The sequence below is a fragment of the Lagopus leucura genome, unplaced genomic scaffold, assembly GCF_019238085.1.
Source record: "Lagopus leucura isolate 7727_CA_CO unplaced genomic scaffold, USGS_WTPT01 Super-Scaffold_100049, whole genome shotgun sequence".
Taxonomy (NCBI): Eukaryota; Metazoa; Chordata; class Aves; order Galliformes; family Phasianidae; genus Lagopus; species Lagopus leucura.
In genome coordinates this window covers 1,571,605-1,581,843 of record NW_024962295.1, presented here as the reverse complement: position 1 = coordinate 1,581,843, position 10,239 = coordinate 1,571,605, and the positions used below count along the sequence as shown (strand labels likewise).

The 10,239-nt window shown below is 47.2% G+C and overlaps 1 protein-coding gene across 1 annotated transcript; it reads right to left on the bottom strand.

Annotated features, from left to right (window-relative positions):
• Positions 1–3,582: 3,582 nt before the first annotated feature.
• GPR148 (G protein-coupled receptor 148) lies at positions 3,583–4,626 on the bottom strand. The gene has a single exon (XM_042885286.1). It carries the CDS (start codon positions 4,624–4,626, stop codon positions 3,583–3,585), a length of 1,044 nt encoding a protein of 347 aa, XP_042741220.1.
• Between the last annotated feature and the right edge of the window lie 5,613 nt (positions 4,627–10,239).

Here is a 10,239-nt window from a genome sequence, read left to right as displayed (position 1 = left end):
AGTGCTGACTCCCTCCAGCCTCTCTCCTTCTCTCTGCTGTCTCTCCTTTTGCCTGATACAATACTAAAAACAGAACCTCTCCTATTGGTCTGAGACAAAAGTAGGGGTTTTCTGCACCCCAGGTGCAGAGCTCTCAGGCTGTGCAGGGGCCCAGAGCTGCACAGGGCTGCACTGTGTGACAGCTGTGGCAGTGGGTGTCCCCAGAGGTGTCCTTCCCCACAAAGCCTGATAGAAATCCTGCCTCAGCGTACCCCATGCCTCAAAGATCACTCCTGTAATCCTAGCTCAGACTGACATTTTTGTGTTCTAATTCTTCCTACAGAACTTCCATCTGCAGCTCTGCTGTCCTTGATCCTCTTCCCTCACGCCCTTCACTCTGCAGGGGCCGCACTTCTCATGATTCCACTGTTCCAGGCTGTCCCATCCAGTTCTGCCTCCCAGAGACATGAGGAAATGTCCCTTACATAAATGTCCCTTACATAAACCACTGCAGTGTGTTTTCACGAGGTGGATCAGTCTGGCCTGCCCAGGCTTACTGATTTTCACCCTGCAACACCAGCAGCAAGGCATGTATTTTTTTGCTTGAGAAGAGTCACTTCAGAATGCACAATCTGTTGCTCTACTTAGCAGAGAAAGAGCCGAGCCCCTGGTGTCATTTACATGGCTGCAGGCACCCTTGATGCCCAGCACCAGGCCTCCTCCTCCTGCAGTGCACCAGGCTCTGCTGGAAGCTCTGATGCCTTCATAGCAGCTCAGGGTTGTGGTTTTCCAGGGTTGTGGCCCTTCAGATGTGTTCCTTCCATGCAGATTGCACCTCTCTCATGTCGCAATCCAAAGGACTACTGGAAAAACAAAAGCATTCAGCACCAGTGGTTTCACGAAGATGCCAAAATCACAAGGTTTATGGAAAAACTGCCAGGGCTGCAGTGCTGTGCCCCCAGAGACAGGGCAGAGCTGCACGCAGCAGAGCCCTTGTTTCAAGCAACCCTGCAATTTCCTTTTCCTGTCACTGGCTTTCCCCCACTATCACACATACCTACCTCCCAGGGGAATGATCACACATGAATCACAGATGGACCTTTCCACCAGTACTGCCCAGCTCCCAGCTTCCATCTCTCAGCTCCCATCTCCCAGCTCAGCTTGTGGGCTGTGAACCCAGCTGGGAGAGGGATGGCAGTGGTGAGCTTAGTGATGACATCAGCATGAGAAAAGCAGAGAAAAATGAACTGAGGATACATCTGGGGTACACCTTAGAGTCCAGCATACACCTTGAGGTGCAGCACTTGTGCTACTGCAATTTGTTCAGGGGTTACTGCTCCCAGCTGCCAAATCACATGTTAGAGTCGACCGCTCTCTGTTTCATTTAATGTGCTGGGCAGACAGACTGACATCCAAGAAGTTCACTTTGATGACCTCAGGGAGGTCAACAGCAGGGCCGTGGTAAATAGCCTCCACCTGAACTCCCAGAGCTCTCTGGAGACATCCTTACAAGGCTGCTGATCACTGCAAGTGGGGAAGCCTTACTATATTTAAGATGAAACTGAAGACATTTATGAGAATGAAGAATTATAGGAACGTCATGCTGGTGACCCTGCCCTTGTGACCCCCTCAGGTCTGTGCGGGCAGCTGTGGGAAGTCCCAGATGGTTTGGTGCACCACGTGCTCCTCCCATGCATGCAGTAACATACTGCTTCTGCACCAAACAGCACGGCAGCAGCCCACGTAAGAGCTAATATATAGGTTGTCACTTAGGAAGCCCTCTCTGTCCAGTGTCGAACTACATTCAGAAGCATTAAGAAGATAGCATTGGCTCTCCATGGGGATGCCTTGTCTGGATTGCTGTTCAACCCGATTAATTGCAGCTCAGCTAATTATTCTAGGCAAAACCCCATTCCAGGGAACAAGTCCAGGGAGATGTACAAGGTGACTGTATCCACCTTTCTCAAAGGGCCATTTCCACAGAGCAGCATTTTATTGCTTGGTCTTTATGATATATGACCATATACAGGCTTGGTACGTACATTAAGTTGCTATTATCACCAGTTCACTTCCTCCTGCATTCTGTGTTCTTCTGTGTGATGCCAGACTTCCAGCTGCCTCTAAATACACCCATGGGACAGCGGTACAGAACTGGCATTGCAAGTTGGCCTGAGTCTGTCCTGGAGGTTAGCTTTGTGATTAACAGAGGTTAGCAGGAAGATTGAACATTGCTAACCTGCAGCTACACCAAGTCAGCTATGGCCCTACCTTGCTCCATGCTATTAACATAGGTTTCTTCACTACTTAGTCTGAACTTTTACAATATAGGCAAGCTTCCAGCAATAAAGCTTGAAAGGATATTCCATGGAGAACATCCTGTATGTTATTGGTGCTCTTGCCACCAGGCAGAAGTGTAGCAATGTGGCCCAGGACTGAGCCTTGGAGGATGCATCCTCGTGCCTTCCAGCCCTGATCATGTTCTGAATGCACCTGGCCAAGCACACAGGTGTTGTTCCCACCCTTACCTGTGTTATGGGAGACCCTCCTCATAGACTGCAACCAAAGTCCTTATACAGACACAGCTGGTGTGGGACAGTGTCTGCAGTACCTTCATCCGGGTGGAACATCAAAGCAGCTGTGAGGTCCTACTTTTGTATTGAACACGATTGTGAAGAGGGTTTTTTTCTTCCGGAAAACAAAGTGGTTACTCAGCGATTTAACTTTCCTTCAGGTAAACACATGGGAAGCACAGAGCCATGAGTGAAACAAACATGCAAGATGGTTTATTCACTTGCAACAACTTCAGCTTCAAGATGCTCTCACACAAGGAGGTCCCTTCACAGAACAGCCCCACCACGTCCCTGCACATTCCCACCTCCACAACAAAATGTATCTCCCCTCAGCTGTGCTGACATAGCAGTTTGCAGAACACGCTACAAAACAGATCTCTGGGGTAATCTCGGTTAGACTGAAAACAACATCACTTCTCTTTGGAGGGATATTTTTAGCCTGCAACTCCACAGGCAGCTGCTTCAGCTAATGAGGCAGCCACCCAGTGCTCCTCGTTGCCCCCTGAGGCAGCCCAGCAGCCCAGCTCCATGGGAGCACATTGTTTGGCAGACGGTCAGGCAGAGCCCGTAAGGCAGACACAGGATAACACAGGGCATGCGGTGCAGCACGGAGCTGCGGTCTGCAGAGGCACCTTCCTTCAAATGTCTTATAGAATAGGATGTGAGTTACCAACCTTGCAAGAGTATCTGTCAGGGAAAAAAACAGTGGTTCTGCTCCCAGCACACTTGTTTAAGGATCTTGCTCATGTCAAGAGCTCTAGCTACCCCCTTTGCTTTGCACTCCTCTGCTTCACACCATCTAGTTTTTCATTTTCTATTTTCCAGAAGGGCATCTGCCGCAGGTGGGTGGAAATGACTTTGGCTCACTATCTCCTCCAACATCAGAACGAAGGTTGGAACTTCACGGGGCAGCATCTGCTGCAATCCCAGCTGTGATGTGATGAAAGACCTGTGGCCTTCTGACAGAAGCTGAGTGATTGCCACCAGGCTTACCCACTGATGAGGCAAGGATGCGGCTGTCTGCTGTGCTGCCTCAGGATGGAGGCAATGGAGCAGGTGACACCAGGTGAAGAGGCTTAATTCTGACAAGGGATCTGAGAGATGCTGAGATCTCTCTGTACCGAAGCCCATACAGAAAGGGGAACAAAACTTTAGGCAGAATCATCAGGACGTTACAGATCGTCAGGGAGATCCAAATTGATGTCTGCAGTCCAATGACAATGTTAACGTACAAGAATGATTCCACGAACAGAACCAGGAGTGGAGAGAAATAAAAGAAGAACACAGTGTTGTGCATTAAGAATGTCACACTGGCTCTGGAGCAGATGCTCTCCCATATACCTGATCGCCTGGTTTTAAAATAAAGAACACCGTAGCAGCAGAATATTAGGGACAGGAAGAGAAAGATAGCCATAGCAGACATCCAGAAACTGAGTTTCACTGTGTTGGTCCCGCTCAGAGTTAGCAATATTATGACCGGGATGGCGCACATCTCCAGGACGCAGGGCACAAAGCTGTGAGTGCTGGATAGCACCAGGAACAAAACCCCAGGGAAAGCCCCAGAACAGACCCATAGCAATGCAATCACTTTCCTTGCTCGCGAAGATGGCAGAATAGCAGTGTAGCGCAGAGGAAACAGAATAGCTATGTACGTGTCCAAAACCATCGCAGCAGCTGTAAACAATCCTCCACAGTAAGCCACGGCCAGTGAAAACAGCTGGAGAATGCAGGCTTCCTTTGGGAGAACTACACGTGCTGCACTGAGAGCAGCTGACAGGGTGTAGAGCAAAAGGTAGAGCAGGTCGCACAGCAGAGCGTTCCCCAGCAGCATGTACCTTGTCTCCTGGCGGATGTTGAACCTAGAGAAGATCACAAACAAGATGGAAGGAATGACGAGGACACCTGCCACAAGGCAGACGATGGGAGGGATTAAAAACATCTTCACGTTTGTATCTGATGTGTTGAGAGTCCATTCCTCCAGCAGATAATATGAAGAAACTTCCAAATCTGAGGAGATGTTGGACTGTCTCTGGAGGGATGCATTCATCCTTGTGACGGACCCACAGAAGATGCTCATTTTCTTAGGATTTTATATGACTGACTTGGAGAAAAGCAAGATCTTCTGAGTGCTGAGTGCTTAGATGGGCAGATGCCCGTGGAAGCAAAAAGACTTCCCAGCCAATTCTGTCTGCTCTTCGACAGCAAGTGGAAGGTGGTGCGACATGGAACCCTGAAAGCAAATTCTGCGGTGCCAAAAAAAGATTTTTCCTGAAGCGAAGAGCTACTTTTCTTTCTGCAAAACCCGATGTTTAGTAGAGAACGAACCTTTGTAAGCTTTAAAAAATAATCTAATCCCTCAGCTAGCTCTCTGATCAGAAATGAGTGAGTTGTTCATTATCATAATCTGAGTTTGAGCTCATAACATTATCACTGAGGCAGATGGGATATTAGCTCAATTCAGCAGATGTGAAATGATACAGAATGACATTACGAGTGCACCGATGTAGGAGAGTCATAAAGGTGACCAAATGATGCTTTGTACCAATTGGTGTTGAACAGCACAATCGATTTGAAGAGATCAATAGAGATGGCTTTCAATCCTGTTGTAAAATTGTATGAGAATGACTCTCATGAATTAATTGATTCTATTTATGGAGGAGTGAATCACAGCATCTTATTTATAGACAACAAGCCTTCCCTGTCTCTATTAATGCATACAAATACTGAATTCTCTTCACTGGTTGACTTATAATCTGTAGCTCGTTGGGATGAGCGACGTGCGCAGTCACATGCCAGCATACCCTGCAGCACACCTGGCTTTCCAATGGTCTTTTGGAGACCAATGCTTTACATGCTGACCAGCACACGTTTGCTGTGCTGCACTGCTTTTACCACCAGATCTCAGAGCCTGGGGTGCAACAAGAGAATGTGAAGGATCTGGGTTGTGGAAAAAGAGCTCTTTATGTTCTCCCAGAAGTGATCTGATCAGAAGCAAAGCTGTTCTTTTTCATAGGCTCAGCATTGGCTAGTAACATTTTAGTCAGTCAAAAAAGATTGTTGATGCAGTCGTTGTACGATGCAAAGTAAGCAACATTGCTTGAGTGCTGTAGAGCAAAGAGTTTACGTGTTGGTACTGCACAGAAAATTTTATACAGAAAAGAGTGGTGGGTTTGAAGTAGATTATAACGGGTTAGGAGTTATAGGTAGGGAGCAACTGGCTGTGTCTCAAACTAGGAAAATTGCAGAGCATAAGGGCAATGAGCTGGGTCTGAGAGGGACAAAACCAAGGTGAGGAAGATGCTCTAGGCTGCATGACAGAAAATTTGCAATGAGTAAGATGGATGCAGAGAAAGAAAAACTTCCCCGGTAAAGGTGTATGATAGAGTGCTCATTCTGACTTATTTGCTAGGGCTGTTGGTATGCAATGAATGAACTGTAGTGCATGCCTTAAACAAGAATAAGGCCTTCACTTCTCTGACAGTAGTTGCCCTGAATGCCAGCAGTGTCTGCGTATTGTCAGGAAAGAAACACAGAAGGACACAGTCTTAGGTCATTTTTTCAAAGCAGTTGAAAGAACAGCATGAGATTTGACTTCTCTGGGTGGCCACATCCCTGGGATAAACAAAGTACTTTCCTGAGCAGGAAGAGGAGAAATGGCCACTGTGCTTCAGGACAAACAGACACTCCTCCCTCCTCCTCCCAGGCCCTGCCAGAGGCAGCACAGGAGCAGCACCAGGCCGCCTGCAGTACACCTCCTTATTATGGATATAGAAATCCCACTTGCTGCCTTGCTGCTCCTCATGTTTCGCATCTGTGAGGAACGACTGATGCATGTGCTGTCTCAGAAGAGCCCATGGCGGTGCAGGCAGGGCAAGGAGGAAGGAAGCATGACTGTCACCTGACCAGGCTGCTTCGGCACTGCTCTGCTGTGGTTTAAAGTCTTCTTTGCCATAGCAGCATTGCTTTCTTTCACGACCCACACCTCCTGCAGTCACTTCCCACTCGAAAACCACACCAAGCAGCACGCTGCTGCTACAGCATCCCATTACAGAGTAAAGGCTTGTCACCTGCCTGCTCTAGGTGCTCTTCTCACCAGCTGTGCAGGGCTATCCTGAAGCATTTTAAGTAATGGTGGGCACCAAAGGACTGCTCTCAGTATTTGAAACATAGCGCTCATGCAAGCCAAGATAGCTGTCAAAATGTAGCCATTGAAACCTGCAGCCGCCCTACCGCTTTGAAGTTGTCTTTAAAAATACCAGCATGTAAGTTCAGAAAATCCTTCTGGTCGTCCTGACAAGCCCACGAGAACCTCCCAGACTCATCGCTGTCAAATCCAACTCTTTTTCCAGCTATGACTTTCCTCCTCCTCTCAACCAATATGGATCCTACTGTTGCTGCAGGAGCCGTGGGAATGCAGCTCGCTCCTTACAATGGCATCACTGCATTCATCATTTCCCCAGCACTACCAGCACGCACGAACACTGCCAGCACGCAGCAATTCAGCCTGGCTCTGTCTATGGGAGGTGGTGCCATTTCAGCACGCAGAAGGACGTGCTGTGCCGTGGACATGCTGCCTCGGAGCGTGCCAAAGCACACAGCAGACAGCTTGTGAAACTCAGTATCTGTCATAAGCCTTGTGCACATTTCATCTCTCTGCACCATGCTGGCATTCATGGAGCCGTGTGTCAGGACTGTTTGACTGTCCGCACCTCATGGAACAAAGAGATAGAAGGAAGAACAACCATCATTTTAAGAGCAGCATTTCAGTGGCTGTGGTGTTTAGGTAGGCAAAACAGAAGGGGGCTCTTCCCTGGCTCAGTCCTGCCTCCACTGAAAAGTATGCGAAAGTGCTGATGTGATGATGTATTTGGCTTCAGGATCCTACCCTGTATCTGTCAACAAGCCACAGCATAGCTAATACGTTAAGGAGGAAGCAGCACTCAAGCACCCAAACTGTTGAATTATACTGTTCTTGCAAAATGGAGAGGAGAAAACCCAAGAGAACTGAGTATGAACAAATCAGCTCCCACTAAAATTTCAGACTTCTTTTAACAGCCAGTATACCCTTCCTCCCAGCTGCTGGTGTTCTAAAGGTGCCATATGAGCAGGAAGATCCTGGATGAAATCACATATATTTTCCAGCTGCTGGTTAGGATTCAGTGTGAACAAACTCACTGTCACCTCAACTGCACACTTTTGGATGATGGAAAAATAAATGCAAAAACAATACTCAGCAATACTCAATATAGGGCTAATGCAGCCAAGCATTGCTGTGTAACATCACTATAGTTCTATAAATGCATACCTCAAGGACTTGTTTGCTTAGAGTTTTTGAGCTAGCAAGTAGTTACTATTTTCAATCTAGAAATGTTTTTCCTGAGGCCTGAAAACCTCCTTGTAGCAGAGTCACTCCTTCCTGTAAGAGCTAATTATCACTGGTCTGATGTTCCAGCTATATTGGGAGGGTAGTGAACACTGACATCCTCTCTATCCTTTCTACCATGAGGTTCAAAGCAAAAGAGGCAGCTCTGACAAAGCTTCACCTGCTCTCCATTGATCCCCCTGCAGAGCAATGGCTGCAGGACAATCTGTTATAGCAGTATTGTGCAGAGAACTTCAGTTCTGCTATAGTTATGATACTAAAATGGGAGAATTTACCAAAAGAGTAATTCTTTATCACTTTGAAGAATCCACCTGTGCAGCTGTGAAAGAGTAAGCAGGTATATGATGCAAAGTGTAAGCAAAGGAATGAGCTTGCCAATTGTCCTGCAGTGATTGGAAGCAGGTTTGCATCTGGCAGATGGGAAATAGCTCGGGGCTCCCACTTAGCATTCACATAGAGAGTGCTGCAGCACCTGTGGGACACCCCAGGTTCAAAGCCTGGCTTATCCTGCACTCAGCACTTGCCCACAGCAGCCTAACGATGGCAATGGATTACTTGCAAGGAGATGGTGAATCTAAAGATCACTCCAGAGCATATTGAATTTAGACAGCTGTCTCACTGCTGTGCTCAGTGTTTTGTGGTACCAAAGCGGATGGTTCTCCTGCAATTTCCTGTAAATCTGCCCTTAATGCTCTAGTTATTGATTATTTTTTTTTATGTTCTCTGGTAAACTTGTTAGGTGGATGCACTTTCTACGTATCTTGCTGATTCAGACCTATCGTATTAGCAACCTCTCTTCTGGCTCTTATTTTACAGTCTGTATTGATTTTCAAACAATAATACGCTTTTAATCACTTTACTCATTTCTGCTTCAGCCAGTATCCCAGTGAAAGCTTAGCTCTCTTATCTGCTGAGTTTGGGAGATCTAAGAAGGCATGCATTCAGTCATGCTGAGCACTGTAAATCCAGCAAGGACTGTACTTTATCATAGTCTGATACTGAGTATAAACAGATATTGTTAAACTGAACAGAGAAGGTCAGAACTATTGCTGTCTTATAGTAGCTGCTGTGGGCTTCACTGTGCACACACAGGAAAGCTTCCTATTTCATGCAGAATTCAGTCTAACCGACTCACCAGGACTGAAACCCTACTGCTGCCATGGCCATACTTGTGCAGGAAAGGGAAGCTGACCACAGCAATGCTAGGGTTTTCCCAGCCCCACATCCCAGGAGTCTGTCTTATGAGAGGAATTCTGTGACCACATTGCATGCCCGTGTTTGCCTCTGGGATTCCTGGGTGCCGCCAGGTAGCCAGGCTGGATGCTGACAAGGCTGCTGGCTCCAGCATCATGTGCTGGGTCCTGGCCTGAGAAATGATGCCGTGCTTTGTGTCTGCCCCAGTGACCGATCTGCCTGGCTGCGAGCCCAGGGACAGCAGCACAGAAAGGCCTTTGGTCAGCCTTGGCTTCGTCCAACTAAATCAACATTTTCACTGCTTTGCTGTTTCATGGTGATCTTTCCAGCCAGGTTTAGTAACAGAACTTTGACCTCGGGAGTCTCCATGTGCTGCACCAGTTCCTTTGGTTTCCTCACCTGAATGCCCCCATTCTGGGCTTAGTGAGGGCTGGAGAAGCCCTCTGTGCTACGAAGAGCTGAATGCCATGAGCAGCCCAGCTCCTGCCAGCAGGAAGGGACCTACCAGCTGTAACTGTGTCCTGTCCGTGTCCATATTCTCTGTGTGAGGAAATGAGCAGCTGCCAGCACCAAACAAGGAGTCGGAATAGATTACCTACACTGTATTTCTGATTGGGTTTTTTAATTTTCTCCTCGTTCTAATAGGAAGTCAGTTAAAAGACAACTTTTTTATAAACCTCCAATATTTCCTATTAGCTTTTCTGCAAGTCTTCTACGTCAGGACCCCAGCTGGAGCCATACAGCCTGACTACCCCAGCCTGATTTCCAGCTATCTCTGTGCCTCAGCTATTTGTTTCCACTTGTCTCCAGAATTATTGAAAGCTATTCCATCCTTGCCTGGTATTTGCTATAGATAAGATGCACACGCACTGCCCTTGTAACTGTACAAAGTTCACAAATCTAGCTTGTCACTTAATAGAGGTAAGGAAGTAAAGGAACAAGTGTGAGAACTAAAATCAGATTACAGTGATTTTAAAGGTCAAGTGAAAGACAAAACAGGAGAAGAAAATAGGGATTAGAAAGTGCTTTGAAGAATTTTAATGAGTTTCCCAAAGAAAACAGAGGGCATTGAGAGGCTGAGAAGAAGAGTGAGGCTAAATCACTGTTTCTGAT